The sequence below is a fragment of the Canis aureus genome, chromosome 5 (assembly GCF_053574225.1).
Source record: "Canis aureus isolate CA01 chromosome 5, VMU_Caureus_v.1.0, whole genome shotgun sequence".
Lineage (NCBI taxonomy): Eukaryota > Metazoa > Chordata > Mammalia > Carnivora > Canidae > Canis > Canis aureus.
This window is the reverse complement of record NC_135615.1, coordinates 7,428,655-7,446,707: the sequence shown is the minus strand read 5'-3', so window position 1 is coordinate 7,446,707 and position 18,053 is coordinate 7,428,655. Positions and strand designations below refer to the sequence as shown.

The window sequence follows — 18,053 nt, the reverse complement described above, 5'->3', positions numbered from 1 at the left end:
TGTGCACTGTTGGTAGAATGTAAATTGGTGCAGCCACTGTGGAAAACAGTATGGGAGTTCCTCAATTAAAAACAGGATTATCATATGATCCAGTAATTCCACTACTGAGTATTTACCCAAAGAAAATGAAAACATGTATTTGAAAATGTATATCACCCCTGTGTTTCTTGCAGTACTATATAAAATAGCCAAGATACAGAAGCAACCCAAATGTCCCTTGAAAGATGAAGGGATAAGAAGCTATACATAAACACAATGGAATATTACTCAGACAAAAAGAATGAATTCTTTCCATTTCCAGCAACATGGATGGATCTAGAGGGTTAAATGCAAAGTAAAAACAGTGAAAGACACATACTCTATGATTTCATTGATATGTGGAATTTAAGAAACAAAAAAGAAAAAGGAGAAAGACAATAAACCAGACTCTTAAATATAGAGAACTATTGGACCCAAAAAGGAGGTGGGGGGTGGTTAGTGATATAGGTGAGGGGGATTAAGAATACATTTATCATGATGAGAACACTTAGTAATGTATAGAAGTGTTGAATCATTGTATCATATACATGAAACTAGTATAATGCTGCATGCTAATTATACTTAGATAAAAATTAAAAACAAAATATATAACTCTCTGAATTGTTTTTATTTCACTTTAGCAATCTCTATCCTAAACATATTCTTCTGCTTTCTTTGTACCTTTTTTATTGCTGATACTTTTTTGGAAAAAAACAGTACTAATTTTAACTGCCCACATTTTGGGCAATTGTTCCCTTGACAAATTTTTCTAAATCTGAATGGCTTTTCAATATTTCATCACAGATCTTCTTAAGACAAAGTAATTGCATGTAGTCTATCAAACCAAATGTGATCTGTTCTCATTTATTTGTATAACTGTAAATAAAATTATTGAAAAATAGAGTCCTCCTATTCTCAATGTTAGGATTCTCTTTAAGGCCACTTTTACATCTTGCTTCCAATTTGTTATTGTATAACTGCTACATCAGTTGTTTATTTGTAATCTCCCTGTCCATGGATTTATCTGAAGAAATGGAAGAAGTCAATCTGCTTGCATGGCTAATTCTTTTTGTAAATGATACAGATTTATAGTCTTGGTTTGTGATCCAAACTTATGCCAGTTCATTCTTTTCAGATTCTAATTCTATTGCTTTATTATATTTTCATCATTCATTCTGAGATACAGCTGTGTAAAAATACCTTCATGTTCAGAGATTCCTTTTGTAATAGAAATTTTAATTGCTATGAGACTAAAGAAATCAGCTATAATTCAGAATAGCTGCACTGTTTTAGCAAGATATACATTGATTTCCCCAGTGGCTAAAAATGTTTTTAAAATATAAATGAAGTAGTTAGTCCTTATAGAATCAAGGAAAAAATGACAAACCATTTTGTTTTTTTCAAAAAATCAGACTTCAGCATTATTCTCATCACCTTATTATTTCCAGTGACTTAGCTTCCATGCCTGTATCATGAGCAAATCTTGTGACAACTGCAAGTATGCTTCATCCTATGCCTCTCTATTTTGCATCCAAGGATTATGGAATTTAGAAGTTGACTGATATAATTTAATAAAATTGGTATAATAGGCTTAGCTCTTTTCTTTAGCATGCAGGCTTGGTACTTGTTACAAACCTTCATAAGTGAGTTCAGAAAGTTTAACAAATGGGACAGGAGGGATGGAGTGGAGTGAGGTAAAATCTGCAGACCTCTATTGTAAAATCTGAAATTATATTTACTAGGCTTTATAAATTCTAAACAAGAGAGTTAGGCTCAATAATAACTCCCCCAGCCCTATTACCTGTAAGGATCATAAAACTACGGTTTGTTAATTTTATGCATGAAGTTAGTAATGAATAAAAACTTATTAAGTATATATTAGTTGAGAAAGTCTTCATTTAGACTTCTTGGCATATTATGATGATGCCTAGTGGTGGAATTTTCTAATAGTTGAATTGGCACATTTTAAGTTACTTTTCTTTAATTTTACTTGATTTAATTATTAAAATGCATATTACATGATGCATGACTGCATCTCTAGAGAAGTTAAAATATTTTTTAATATTTTTGATCTATCCCTAAATCTATGCACTTCTCCAGAAAAACAAAATCATTGTTATCAGCTTGGTATATATTTTCCATGTATGTATTTGGTATATTTATATATATCTAGAAAATATATGGTGTTGATTTGTATGTATGTGTTTTAACTAAATGCTATATTATATATCTTTTCAATAAGGTTTTCTCAGAGTTTCTCAGCAATTCTAGTTAAAAGGGTTCTATACCACGATTTCTATCTTAAGTACAACTGTGAAGGAGATTCATTCTTCCTTGGGCTCTGTTATTTTGCTCATTATATCCCTTGCTCATCTTCATTTTTCTTTTTTTAAAGCTTTTATATTAATTCCAGTTAGTTAACATACAGTGTAATATTAGTTTCAGGTATACAATATAGTGACTTAACACTTCCATACATCATCGTGTACTCATCACAAGAGTACTTATTAATCCCCATTACCTGTTTTACTCATCTCACTCACCCTCTCCCCTCTGGTAACTATCAGTCTGTTTTGTGGTTTGCCTCTTTCTCTTCCCCCCACCCTTTTCTTGTTTCATTTCTTATATTCTATGTATGAGTGTAATCATATAGTATTTGTCTTTATCCAGCTGACTTATTTCACTTAGCAATACTCTCTAGCCCCATCCACATGATTACAAATGGCAAGATTTCATTCTTTCTTATGGCTAAATAATATTCTGTTATATATACCACATCTTTATCCTTTCATCAGTTGATGGACACTTGGGCTGTTTCCAAAGTTTGGCTATTGTAGATAATGCATGTAAACATAAAGGTGTGTTTATCCCTTTGAATTGGTAATTTTGTATTTTTTTGGTAAATACCTAGTAGTGCAATTGCTAGATCATAGGGTAGTTCTATTTTTAACTTTTTGAGGAACCACCATACTGTTTTCCATAGTAGCTGCATCATCTTCATTTATCAATCCTTCCTCTTTCCTTCCTCATCCTATCACTTAGACTACAAGGAATAGATTTCTGTTCTACACGTTGAAACTAAGTCAGCCTCTTACTTACAGCACTTGTGTATGAATCCTTGGCACCAAGTACAAAATAAAAAGCTTCTTTCTAGTTCAGAGAACTTCCAGTACCAATAAGATGATGGGGAAATGTTTCAGGGAGCATGAGGTTTCTTTTTTGTCCCTGAAGTCCCACCTACCAGATACATACTCACTCTGTGAGGCCATGAAGCCAACTCAGCCCAAGGATATTTGGAAAAGTGCACATTTTAAATAGGCCTTCCATTTGGTTATGGAGCCACTTGTTGGAATTCCAATTAATAATTTGAAATTATGGGCCTCTCTGCTTAGTCAGGAACAACATAATGGAGAAGATTGTTCAACATTACCAAATGAAAGAAAATAAGTGATTTATTCTGAGAATATATGCAACACTACCACTGGTATGTGATAGCGATAGTTGTAAAGCAGCTAAGAAACTACTGGTCCTAAAAAAAAGGAACAACAACAAAAAGCCTCTTGGGTTCTCTACCCCTACTTTTGACTCTTCTGAGGTCATTTGGATCCCAAGAATTAAAAATAAATTTGACTGCTACTGATATATACGTCTGTGGATTTCAAATTCATTATGCTGGTGCTGTTTTTTAGTTTGTTTTTGTTTTGAAGATTTTATTTTTATTTAAATTCAATTTGCCAACATGTAGTATAATACCCAATACTCATCTCATCATGTGCCCTCCTTAATGTTTTTTACTTTGAAGAATGCATACCTACTTGCCAAGAATCAAGCATAATATTAGCCATTTTGTATACTTCATATTTTATTAAACCTCTCAGATTTAATCAGGTAAACATTAAAATACCCATTTTATGGATGAAGACATTGAAGTTCAAGGTGGCCTACTCAGTGATTATTTCATAATTCAAACTGAGATGAAGAGAACTCCAAAGTCTGTCTGTTCCATTAAGCCTCACAGCTTCTTTTCATATCCCGTTTTTTGTTTGTTTGTTTGTTTGTTTGTTTGTTTGTTTTTTCATAATTTTGCCTAGAGAGGCGCCTGGTGGCTCAGTCAGTTAAGTGTCCAACTCTTATTTCTGCTCAGATCATGAACTCAGGGTCAGGGATCAAGCCCAGTGTGGGGTTCTGCACTCAGTGGAGATTTGCTTAATATTCTCTTCATCCCTCTCCTTCTAGCCCCTCCTCTTGCTCATGCATTTGTGTGCTTGCTCTCTCTCTCTCTTTCTCTCTCTCTCTCTCAAATAAATAAATAAATCTTTAAACAATATTGCATAGATTCTTTAAACAATATTGCATAGATTGTTTTATAAGAAGTCTTGTATTAACATTTTGAACTCTCACTCTTAGTGTCATATTTTCATAAAGTTTAGAAAAATTGATATTCATAATTAGGTATGAATATAATTTGCCATTTTAGAAATTTTACCAGCCAAAACCCATCTAAAGGCTTGCTGATAGAAATTTTCTTTTCACTAAAAGCATCTGCTAGCTAAAATAAAGACCAATAGTGAGATGCCACTTGAATAATCAAGTCTGTTCACTGACTAAATTTATTTCTCCATTGCAAATTCTTAGATTAATGAAAGCCACGAGTTCTTTTGAGGGATTACATAAAGTATTCCTCTAACAATGTCCTAGCAGTGTTTTGAAGAGATTATAATTTTCTTTCTCTGTCATTTATCTGACATTGTGTGCAGGTTTTTTTGTTTTGTTTTTATCTGACTTGTTTTAATGCAGTGGACTCTTGTGGCTTGGGTTTTCAGCTTAAGCATCTTTTTGTTGTTGCAAAATCAGTTGGTACTACTTCAAATTATTTTCCTGTGAGGATAATATATTTGCATCATGTGTAATTTTTGTGTATATTACACGTTGCATTTAGTGAAAACATGGGTACTCTAGAATAATCTATTTTTATGTTTGTATTCTTAATATACTTACTTGATATTGACACTTGAACTCACTGAAGCAAAATTTTTATTAGAATACAAAATTATTTGGTCTTTTAATTTTTGTTCACAATTTCAGGCATTTTGCTTAGGAAAGATAAGGCTATTTGAGTCTAACAAAATATCTTAAGATTATCAAGCATATTTAAATGTAGTAAACTGTAAGTAATTAGGAAATTATTCAAAAATCAACTTATTCTTTTGAATTTTCAGTTAAGAATAATTTAAACATGTTCACAAGGTGAAATGTCTTTGTTATTTAATGTGATTTATATTATCCACATAGTGGAGCTCTGTTAGGTGAGCGTGGGTGATATATTTTGACATAGTGGGATATATATTACTGAAATGCCAAGACCTTATGTGTGTGTCTGTTTTATCCACTGAAGCCATTTTGCAGGTGTTTGTGAAATGGTTGAGGGTTAGCATTCAATATGTACTTGTGGCTGATGTTTCAGAAATACAAGCAAGATATTTTGTATCTGTGAACTTCTTAGATTGAAAGGATCTTCTAAAAAGTGTTGCCAGCTGCTAAGATTATTCACAGATTCAAATTTTGAAGAACAAAATTCCATGAAGCCACTGTCAGTATCATGAAGTACACTACCACTTTTATAGTCGATCTTTTTGCATGTTTAAGTTCACTTTTAAGTTCACTTTTGAAATACTAGCCAATGTTCATTTACTAGTGGAGGTGTTGTCATGATAGCATAAGTTCTTCCATTTCTAGAAATGTAAATAAACAATGACTTCTTCTTTCTCTCTCTCTCTCTCTCTCTCTCTTTTTTTTTTTTTTTTTTTAGAGCATCAGGGCATCAGGCCTTATCCTGTTGGAAACAATTCTTTTTGGGTCTCTGCTTCTATACTTTCCTGTAAGTAACATAATTGTCTTTTAAAAATAGCCTTTTGTTTTATTTTGCTCAGGCAGTAATTTTTATATATACGTGTGTATATATATGTGTGTATAATTATAATATATATAATTGTATATGTATATTACTTTATATATCTATATACAAGTTTGTATACCTGTATCTACATGTAATAGACATATAAAGTAAAAAAGTAAAGTGGAGGTAACCATACTTTCTTCCCAAATTTGTGAGGAGGACTAACGGCTTAAATGAGCTCACATAAAAAAGGCATGCTTGATATGTATGCTTGCCATATACATATACATATAAATATTGGTTTCCTTCTTCCCTCTCTACTTAAATCAAGACCATGAGACACACCAACAAGTTTGTGCTGAAAAATTCCAGGTGGTTACATAGAAAAGTAAACAAAATACATATATGTGTGGTATTAGTGGCATAGATAATCCTAGTAGAGACTATTCTTATCACACTAGCAATCTGTCTGTAACCAGAAGGTATGTACTAACCTTAGTAATTCAATTCAATCAACTTATATTTAGTAGTCATTGTTTGTCAAGTACTGTGCTAAACTTTTTTGTGAGTGAAAGACACTGATTTCTTCAAGTCGCTTACAATTTACAGAATGAGATGAGTAATTACAGGCAATTATAATATAATTGAAAAAAACTAAGATGTTGTGGAGGCAGGATGCTATGGAGACACTTAGGAGACAAGTGTATAACCAAGTCAAGGGTATAAAATATCACTCGACTGAGATCTGAAAGATCAGTAGATGTTAGAGAAGAAAAAGGTAGGTCTTCCATGGCACCATGGTATTTTTGGTTTGCCTCCTAACCTAACTAGCTGCTCCATTTCAGCCATCTTTGCTGATTCTTAATCTTCTTTCCTACTTCTTAATGCTTAAGTGTCTCAGGCATCAGTCCTTGTGGAGCTTTTCATATTCTACATTCTCCATTGGTGATCTCATCTAGGCTCAAAGCTTTAAATCTATTTATATACAATAACTCCCAAATTTGTATCTCCAGCTCAGACCTTTTCCCTAAACTCTAAACTCATATTCAATTGCTTACTGAACAACTCCAATTTGAGGGTCTACCAGAATTCTCTATGTTCTTAACTGAGATACTTGATCTCCTGCATCCCCAATCAGTTTCCTTATCTCCACTGATGACAACTCCGTCTTTCTAGTTACTCAGGCTAAAACTTAGGAGTCATTCTTGACAACTTTATTTCTCTCACATCCATCAGAAATCCCTCAAAACATAACAAAAACCCAACCACTTCCCCCGCCTCATTCAGGCTACCATCCTGGTCTAAACTAGAATCAGCCTTTTCTGGGTTATTGTCATAGTCTTTCCTGGGCCTCTATCCCTCCACATTAACCCCCCTATGATCTGTCTATTTTCAAAATATCGGCTAGTTGTAATGCCCAAGTTAGACTACAGAGCCCTGCAAAACTCTCCAAAGGTTCACAATTTTATTTATAGTTAAAGCCAGAATTCTTAGCTTAAGCTCCAAGATCTAACATGATTTAAATCCTGCCCATTCTATTGCCTCATTTTCTAATCCTCTTCCCCCTTGCAGTGTTTATAAGAGTTCTTAATATCTATTCAGGTTTTCTACTTCTTGAATTTTATTTCTTCTTAAGACAGAACATTTTTTGGCTGTAATCATTTTAATGTTTCCATAAAATCATCAGTAAATCATAAAATTACTGAAGTTGTCTAATTTCCTAGCATGGAGTTATACCCAATAATTAATAATATAAGCAATAAAATACAAAGAGTCTTATCATGCCTGAGACTGTTTCTGTATAAATGGCAAGTGCATCATAACATTTCATCTTTCCCATAGAACTACCAGAAAGATGTTTAGCCAAAGTTATAGAATCACCCAGTTAGGAAGTAAAAGACCCAAATGACTTCATTAATCCAAAAAATAATCATATGAATATCTATTGTTGCAGTCACCATCATCTTTTTCCTGAACCTCTGCTGTTTTAAAATACATTTTCTATTCAGTAGCCAGAGAATATTTTAAAATAGAAGATCTAATCTGTGACTACTTCTATAGATAGCTTCCCAGTGTTCTTAGAATAAAGATCAAAACCCTTGATATGGTATGTGATGTTACATATAGTGTGGTCCTTGCCCACCTCCCCAGCGTCATTCAGTACCACTTTTCTTCTCCCTTTCTGCACCCAGCTACTCTGACCTTCTTTCAGTTCATAATGATACATAATCTCTCTCATGGTAGCTATAATAATGGCTCTCCCCAAATGTTCACTGTCCTAATCCATGGAACCTATAAATATGTTACCTTACATGGAAAATGGGACTTTGCCGATGTGATTAAATAAAGAACTTTGAGATGAGATTATCCTGGATTATATAGATGGCTCAAGGGTCCTAAGTGAAAATGAGAAGCAGAAAAGAGAGAACCAAAGAAAAGGTATCATGAGAAAGACTGGACTGGCTATCACTGGCTTTGAATGTGGATGAAAGAGGCCAGAAGCCAAGGGATGAAGGCAGTCTCTAGAAGCAGGAAAAGGCAAAGAAACAGATTCCTCATGAAAGCCTCCAAAAAACACCTTAATTTCAGCTCTATAAGATCCATTTTGAACTTCTGACTTCCAAAACTATAAGATAGTAAATCTGTACTAAGCCACTAAGTTTTTGGTAATATATTATAGCAGCAATAAGAAACTAATACACCTCTTGTCACAGGACATTTTCACATGCTTTTCCTTCAATTTGGAAGAGTCCTCCTGCCCTCCCCACCACACCATCTCACCACTTCTTTTGCCTAATTAACAGCTAGCCCTAGTCATCCTTCAGATTTCTACTTAAATATCACTTTTGAGCTTTCCTTGACCCCCAATTGGAGTCAAATTCATTATAATAGTTTCTCACAGAATTCCACTGTCTTTCTTGACACTCCCATCTCAGTTTATAAGTGTACGTTCATAAGAGCAATTATTTGTTTAATGTCATTTCCTGCACTAACTCTGGTTCTTTGTGAATAGGGAGATGATACATTCTATTTTGCTCACAGCCCCATACCTGTCACCATAGTTGAGGTACAGTAAATATGCAATGAGTGAACAGATGAGGTTATACTTGGATAAATTCAGACCTGTATCCTAAACTCATGGCTGTTGTCCTATTGAAGTATCTTCCAAAGAATCCGCTTGGCTATGGAAGACTAAGAATGATGATCCTTATTAATAATACTACTTTACTTAGAGCTAACAGGCAATAAAAAAACTTATTAATGTTATTTTGAGATGTTAGCAAAACTTCATTTTATTTTTAATTTTAAGGTTCATATTTATTCAAATCAAGTGGTTACATAGTGAGCATGGGCTTAAAGTCTATAAGAAAATTTTAAAGCCTCTTAAATGGATGAAGTTCTCTAGAAAACAAGAATATTTGAAAGAATAATAAATGTTATGCTGCTAAGTGCAGCAGAGCAGTTGTTAAAAACCCTTTCTTTGCAAGAATCTTTCATTGACTGGGATACAATTTTGGAAGATATCTGATGAATATCTGATAGATATACCTATGATGATATCAAACAGAGAAAAAAGGGGGCAAGAAATGGAAATTTTTTTTTTAAAGTTGATGAAGCATTTTTTTTTTAATTTTTATTTATTTATGATAGGCACACAGTGAGAGAGAGAGAGGCAGAGACACAGGCAGAGGGAGAAGCAGGCTCCATGCACCGGGAGCCTGACGTGGGATTTGATCCTGGGTCTCCAGGATCGCGCCCTGGGCCAAAGGCAGGCGCTAAACCGCTGCGCCACCCAGGGATCCCAAGAAATGGAAATTTAAGAGGAATATAAAGACTATTTCTGCTTAATAATTCTGCTTGAGAGGGAAAAAAAGAAAACAGAAAAGAAGACTTACCAAACAAATTCTGTCCAATAGAAACATTACAATACCTCATTATATTGACTTCATGCTAAATTAGCTATTTCATCTTTTATAATATATATTTTTCTGTAACTGCTTGAGGTATTAAAGTATAGTTCCCAAATTTATACTGTGTACTGTGGTTTCAAATAAGTTAGTGTTCAATACTCTGAAGACAGAAAGGGTCAGGTTACTTAATGAAGGTTTAGATGGAGCATAAGACACAAGGGAAGGGGATCCCTGGGTGGCGCAGCGGTTTGGCGCCTACCTTTGGCCCAGGGCGCGATCCTGGAGACCCTGGATCGAATCCCACATCGGGCTCCCGGTGCATGGAGCCTGCTTCAGTCTCTGCCTCTCTCTCTCTCTCTCTCTTTCTCTCTCTCTCTGTGTGTGTGTGTGACTGTCATAAATAAATAACAATTAAAAAAAATAAAATAAAAACCTTGATTACATTTTAAAAAAAAAGACACAAGGGAAGAAAGGAGATTAAAATACACTATTGATTGAGTCAGGTAAGGAAAGTAATTTTATTTTAGGTGAGAGAATGGAAGATGATGTATCAGAAATTGATAGTAAAACTACCTACATAGGGTGGGTATATGTACATGAGTACATGTGCAAAGCATTCTTGACAAGAGAGGTAACTTGGTTATTGGACCAGGGCTCATTGACTTCCTTGGGTTTTACAGAAATGAACTTTATAACTTTTAGCAAGACTTTATGTTGCAAGGAAGATCTCTGTATTAAGTGATAAAGGTGATTCAGTAAACCTAATATAGTCAAAAAGTCTAATCATTTGATGATATAAGTGTGACCTATACTTTTCTTATTTGTTAAATACAGATACCAACTTTCTCTGTTCCTGGTGTGGTCTATACCAGAATCGCTTATGAAAGTTTTAATATGGGTTACAGTTTTCTGGATTTTGTTTTTTAAGTGTGCTTGAATAAAGGAGAATTGTTTTTAGGGCTGGGTAACTCCATGGAAGGAGCCTTTGGGTATTCACTGTTCTGCTGAGTTGTTATGCAATGAGCCTTTTCTTCTTTCTATGCTGCATATTGTTGTTCAGATTTGCAAGAATTAAGGTTATTTTTGCCTTTTCTAAGCAATCTTAGACTACAGACGATTTCATAACAATGCTTATATTGGAAAGTCCAAATTAGAGATTATCATCATTGTGCAGATGAGGACAAACCAAAATCTGACTAAATTTAGCTTTGTTATAATTGGATAGCAGAGAGTGAAAGCATTTAAAACATTTTCTTACAGATTCTCAAAAGAGACTCACAATTTAAAGTCCATACATTTATGAACAAATGATTAATCTTCATAATCATCTAAAAACCTTAATACAATTTATAGAAGAAAAAAAGAACTTTAAAAAATCAACTGAGTATACTTTACCTAATAAATTTCATAAAAATGATATTTTATGGGTTAGTAAAGCATTTCAAGTGATATGGAGTCCAGAAGTTTGTTTTTGACTTGACTAAATTACCAGTTTCAGCTAATAAGGTGAATTTTTCCCCTCTAACCTTGATTAGCTATTTGGTTGACTGCAGTGCCTTTCTGTAAAGGATACCACACATGTATAAATAAATATTAATTTTCATGTTCTTTCCCTACTCCATCCCAGGCCCTATAATACAGAACTGGAAAATATTAGAACTGGAAGGAACGTCAGACACAACTTAGTCTTTATTTAACCTCTATTTTACAAATGAAACGAAAGTCGAGAGAAACTCTAATTTATCCAACTTTTCTCAGCTAAGTAGTGAGAAAGCCAAGATTAGAATCTAGTCTCTTGACTCCTGGTCTCACACTGCTTTCATTCTATGACAGAGTAGTGTCTAGATGATAGGGACTTGTGATAGAGGGATGAATGTGTGATTGAGATAGCATTAGATAGGGTAATCAGGGATGCCTAAGTTCTACCCCCTTGATCAAGCACCTTTCCTCATTAGGTCTCCAAGGAAATAAAAGACAAGAGGATAAAACAGGGAATCAATTTAAAATAGCTTAAGGTTTGGCTCTAAGACCTAATGTAAAACTCCTCAGGCTTGGATGGCCCATGTTATTAAACCATATGAAATTTTTTTTGGTATATTTTTTTATTGGAGTTCAATTTGCCAACATAGAGCATAACACCCAGTGCTCATCCCGTCAAGTGCCCCCCTCAGTGTCCGTCACCCAGTCACCCCAACCCCACCCACCCACCTCCCCTTCCATCACCCCTTGTTCATTTCCCAGAGTTAGGTGTCTCTCATGTTCTGTCTCCCTCTATGATATTTCCCACTCATTTTCTCTCCTTTCCCCTTTATTCCCTTTCACTATTTTTTATATTCCCCAAATGAATGAGACCATATAATGTTTGTCCTTCTCCGATTGACTTACTTCACTCAGCACAATACTCCAGTTCCATCCACGTTGAAGCAAATGGTGGGTATTTGTCATTTCTAATGGCTGAGGAATATTACATTGTATGCATAAACCACATCTTCTTTATCCATTCATCTTTCGATGGACACCGAGGCTCCTTCCACAGTTTGGCTATTTTGGACATTGCTGCTATAAACATTGAGGTGCAGGTATCCTGGAATTTCACTGCATCTGTATCTTTGGGGTAAATCCCCAGCAGTACAATTGCTGGTCATAGGGCAGGTGTGTTTTTAACTCTTTTAGGAACCTCCAAACAGTTTTCCAGAGTGGCTGCACCAGTTCACATTCCCACCAACAGTGTAAGAGGGTTCCCCTTTCTCCACATCCTCTCCAACATTTGTGGTTTCCTGTCTTATTAATTTTCTCCATTCTCACTGGTGTGAGATGGTATCTCATTGTGGTTTTGATTTGTATTTCCCTGATGGCAAGTGATGCCGAGCATTTTCTCATGTGCGTGTTGGCCATGTCTTCCTTCCTCGGTGTCTTCCTCGGTGAGATTCTGTTCATGTCTTTTGCCCATTTCATGATTGGATTGTTTGTTTCTTTGCTGTTGAGTTTAATAAGTTCTTTATATGTCTTGGATACTAGCCCTTTATCTGATAGGTCATTTGCAAATACCTTCTCCCATTCTGTAGGTTGTCTTTTAGTTTTGTTGACTGTATCCTTTGCTGTGCAGAAGCTTTTTATCTTGATTTAGCCCCAATAATTCATTTTTGCTTTTGTTTCCCTTGCCTTTATGGATGTATCTTGCAAGAAGTTGTTGTGGCCAAGTTCAAAAAGGGTGTTGCCTGTGTTCTTCTCTAGGACTTTGATAGATTCTTGTCTCACATTTAGATCTTTCATCCGTTTTGAGTTTATCTTTGTGTATGATAAACACACACATGCCTTTTATTTCTTTTTGTTGCCTGATTGCTGAGGCTAGGACTTCTAGTACTATGTTGAATAGAAATGGTGAGAGTGGACATCCCTGACGTGTTCCCGATCTTAGGGCGAAGCTCCCAGTTTTGCCCCATTGAGAATGATATTTCCTGTGGGCTTTTTTTTGGGTGTAAGAGAATGATCTAGTTTCATTCTTCTGCACATGGCTGTCCAATTTTGTCCACACCATTTATTGAAGAGACTGTACTTTTCCCAGTGGATAGTCTTTCCTGTTTTGTCGAATATTAGTTGACCATAGAGTTGAGGCCCACTTCTGGGTTCTCTATTCTGTTCCATTGATCTATGTGTCTGTTTTTGTGCCAGTACCACACTATCTTGATGGTCACAGCTTTGTAGTACAACCTGAAATCTGGCATTGCGATGTCCCTGGCTCTGGTTTTCTTTTTCAATATTCCCCTGGCTATGAAAGGTCTTTTCTGATTCCACACAAATCTTAAGATGATTTGTTCCAACTCTTTGAATAAAGTCCATGGTATTTTGATAGGGATTGTATTAAATGTGTAAATTGCCCTGGGTAGCATTGAAAACATTTTCACAATATTCTTCCAATCCATGAGCATGGATATTTTTCCATCTCTTTGTGTCTTCCTCAATTTCTTTCAGAAGTGTTCTGTAGTTTTTAGGGTATAGAACCTTTACCTCTTTGGTTAGGTTTATTCCTAGGTATCTTATGCTTTTGGGTGCAACTGTAAATGAGATTGACTCCTTAATTTCTCTTTCTTCAGTCTGATTGTTGGTGTATAGAAATGCCACTGATTTCTGGGCATTGATTTTATATCCTGCCATACTGCCGAATTGCTATATGAGTTCTAGCAATCTTGGGGTGGAGTGTTTTGGGTTTTCTATATACAGTATCATGTCATCTGGGAAGAGGGAGAGTTTGACTTCTTTGCCAATTTGAATGCCTTTTATTTCTTTTTGTTGCCTGATTGCTGAGGCTAGGACTTCTAGTACTATGTTGAATAGAAATGGTGAGAGTGGACATCCCTGACGTGTTCCCGATCTTAGGGCGAAGCTCCCAGTTTTGCCCCATTGAGAATGATATTTCCTGTGGGCTTTTTTTTTTGTTTGTTTGTTTGTTTGTTTGTTTTAATTTATGATAGTCTCAGAGAGACAGAGAGAGAGAGAGAGGCAGAGACACAGGCAGAGGGAGAAGCAGGCTCCATGCACCGGGAGCCCAACGTGGGACTTGATCCCGGGTCTCCAGGACCGCACCCTGGGCCAAAGGCAGGAGCTAAACTGCTGTGCCACCCAGGGATCCCCCTGTGGGCTTTTCATAGATGGCTTTTAAGATGTTGAGGAAGGTTCCCTCTATCCCTACACTCTGAAGAGTTTTGATCAGGAATGGATGCTGTATTTTGTCAAATGCTTTCTCTGCATATATGGAGAGGATCATATGGTTCTTGGTTTTTCTCTTGTTGATATGATCTATCACATTCATTGCTTTACGAGTGTTGAACCAGCCTTGCATCCTGGGAATAAATCCCATTTGGTCATGGTGAATAATCTTCTTAATGTACTGTTGGATCCTATTGGCTAGTATCTTGTTGAGAATTTTTGCATCTGTGTTCATCAGGGATATTGGTCTATAATTCTCCTTTTTGATGGGGTCTTTGTCTGGTTTTGGAATTAAGGTGATGCTGGCCTCATAGACTGAGTTTGGAAGTATTCCATCCCTTTCTATCAGAACAGCTTTAGTAGAATAAGTATGGTTTCTTCTTTAAACATTTGATAGAATTCCCTTGGGAAGCCATCTGGCCCTGGACTTTTGTGTCTTGGGAGGGTTTTGATGACTGCTTCAATTTCCTCCCTGGTTATTGGCCTGTTCAGGTTTTCTACTTCTTCCTGTTCCAGTTTTGGTAGTTTGTGGTTTTCCAGAAATACATTCATTTCTTCTAGATTGCCTAATTTGTTGCCGTATAGCTGCTCATAATATGTTTTTAAAATCATTTGTATTTCCATGGTATTGGTTGTGATCTCTCCTTCATTTGTGATTTTACTAGTCTTTTCTCTTTTGTTTTTAATAAGGCTGGCTAATGGTTTATCTATCTTATTAATTCTTTCAAAGAACCAACTCCTGGTTTTGTTGATCTGTTCTACAGTTCTTCTGGTCTCTATTTCACTGAGTGATATACTTGGTAGCTCCCACATTCGGGGCATATATATTGAGGATTGTTAAGTCCTCTTGTTGGATAGATCCTTTAAGTTTGATACAGTGTCCCTCTTCATCTCTTACTACAGTCTTCAGGATAAACTTTAAATTATCTGATATGAGGATGGCTACCCCTGATTTCTTTTGAGGACCATTTTGAATGGTAAATGGTTCTCCAACTTTTCATTTTCAGGCTGTAGGTGTCCTTAGGTCTAACATGAGTCTCTTGTAGACAGCAAATAGATGGGTCTTGCTTTTTTATCCAGTCTGAAACCCTGCGCCTTTTGATAGGATCATTAAGCCCATTCACGTTCAGAGTTACTATAGGAAGATATGAATTTAGTGTCATCATAGTACCTATTCAGCCCCTGTTTTTGTGGCTTATTTCTTTGGGCATCCTCTTTCTTTTACAGAGTCCTCTTTAATATTTCTTGCAGAGTTGGCTTGGTGGTCACATATTCTTTCAGTTTCTGCCTATCTTGGAAGCTCTTTATCTCTCCTATTCTGAATGAGAGTCTTGCTGGACAGAGTATTCTTGGCTGCATGTTCTTCTCATTTAGGACCCATAATATATCCTGCCAGCCCTTTCTGGCCTGCCAGGTCTCTGTGGAGAGGTCTGCTGTTAATCTAATATTTATCCCCGTATAAATTAGGGATCTCTTGTCTCTTGCTGCTTTAAAGATTTTCTCTTTATCTTTGGAATTTGCAAGTTTCACTATTAAATGTCAAGGTGTTGAATGATTTTTATTGATTTTAGGGGGGGACCTCTCTATCCCCTGGATCTGAATGCCTGTTTCCCTCCCCAAGCTAGGGAAGTTCTCAGCTATGATTTGTTCAAATAGGCTTTCTGGTCCTCTGGTCCTCTGTCCCTTTCAGTGCCCTCTGGAACCCCAATTAAACAGATTTTTCCTTCTGAGGCTGTCATTTATTTCCCTTAACCTATCCTCATGGTCTTTTAATTGTTTGCCTCTTTTGTCCTCAGCTTCCTTCCTTGCCATCAACTTGTCTTCTATGTCACTTAGTCTTTCTTCTACCTCATTAACCCTCGTTAGGACCTCTAGTTTGGCTTGCATCCCATTTAATTCATTTTTAATTTCGGCCTGATGAGATCTAAATTCTGCAGTCATGAAGTCTCTTAAATCCTTTATGTTTTTTGCCAGAGCCACCAGTAGCTTTATAATTGTGCTTCTGAATAGGTTTTCTGAAATCAAATTGTAATCCAAATTCTGTAACTCTGTGGCAGAGAGTACTGTTTCTGATTCTTTCTTTTGTAGTGAGTTCTAGTCATTTTGCTCAGTGCAGAGTGGCTAAAAACAAGTTGTACTGGAAAAAGGAAGAAAAAACAAACAAAAAAACAAGGATGGGTATCCTCTGGTTCTATATACTGTAAATCCCTCGACTTCCCCTGGAGCTTTCCAGCACTGCAGGGTCGGGAACTTGCTCTTCCCCTGTCCTTCCAGCTGGTCTTCTGGGGGAGGGGCGGACTGTGCCGATTCTCAGGTGTGTGCACCCAGAAGGGGGCGGGTTCGGGGGAGCCGACCATCCCGTGAGGCCCGTGTCCCCTGGCGGCCCCGCCTCTCCCAGGCACCGGGTGACACCAGGAGGGACAACCACACCGGCGGGGGCCAGGTCTCCCTGGCCCTGGAGGGCGCCCCCCGCAGTGACTCCCGCCATCTCCCAGTCCACAGGGGCCTGGATGCTCCCGGGGCAGGAGGGGCAGGAGCGTCCTCGCTGTCCTGGGCCCTCCCCGCCTCGGCCTGTCCCGGGGGGAGCAGGATCCCGGCTGTGTCCCCTGGGGTCCGGGGCCTGCGCTGCTGGAGTCTGGCTCCCGGAGCCCCTCCCGACACACCGGCTTCTCCCCGAGGCCCCGCGCAGCGCGCTCCAGCCCTTTACGGAGCTCGGCCCATGTGGGGGGCGCTCGACCCTGCGCACTTCCTCTGTCAGTGACCCCGGAGACTGGAGGTTCCCCGCCCCCCCGGGATCCCACCCGAGTTCCCTGCTGAGCGCCTTTCCATCCCGGAGGAATCCAGGGCGGATTGTAAAGCTCCCGCTTCTCCGGGGCTGGGCTTTCCCGTCCTGGAGGCTTTCGCAGCCCCCCTTAGCCCTGCTACTCGTGGGGGCCTCTCCCCGACTTGATTCTTATTTATCTATCTATCTATCTATCTATCTATCTATCTATTTATTTTTTTTTTTTTTTTTCCGTCTTCCTACCTTGTTAGAAGTGCAAATTCTTCACTCTGTAGTGTCCGACTATTCTTTCTTTAAATCTCAGGTCGAATTCATAGGTTTTCAGGATGATTTGAAAGTTATCTAGGTAAGTTGGTGGGGCTGGGTGAGGTGAGGACCCTACTCCTCTGCCATCTTGCCCCGCCCCCTATGAAGTTTCTGATACTGAACCATTTTACTTACAAAAATGGCTGTTTTATATTTTAACCTAATAAATAATCCCATAGGCCATGTCAAATTGGTTTCAGTGGCTCAGAACCTACGTCAGCTAAAAAGTAGTCTTTTGAGATGTCTCAAATGAGACATCTGTGTTGTGCCTTCCCTCTACTTTTTGATTTTTGTTAATAATTTTTGAATTGTTAATGTTTATAACATGCATATAATATGAAATCACAAAACTAGTATTTACATAGTTATTTAACTTACGGTATATACTAAATAGATTTATTATTTTCCACTAATTGTTGTAACTTAGCTTCTC

The 18,053-nt window shown here is 37.1% G+C and overlaps 1 protein-coding gene across 1 annotated transcript in view; it reads left to right on the top strand.

Annotated features, from left to right (window-relative positions):
• GPR158 (G protein-coupled receptor 158) overlaps positions 1-18,053 on the top strand; it is a 408,845-nt gene that overhangs the window by 262,972 nt on the left and 127,820 nt on the right. The window contains exon 5 of the mRNA XM_077896758.1: positions 5,828-5,896. Coding sequence (XP_077752884.1) covers positions 5,828-5,896 — 69 coding nt within the window. The remainder of the gene's footprint in view (positions 1-5,827; positions 5,897-18,053) is intronic.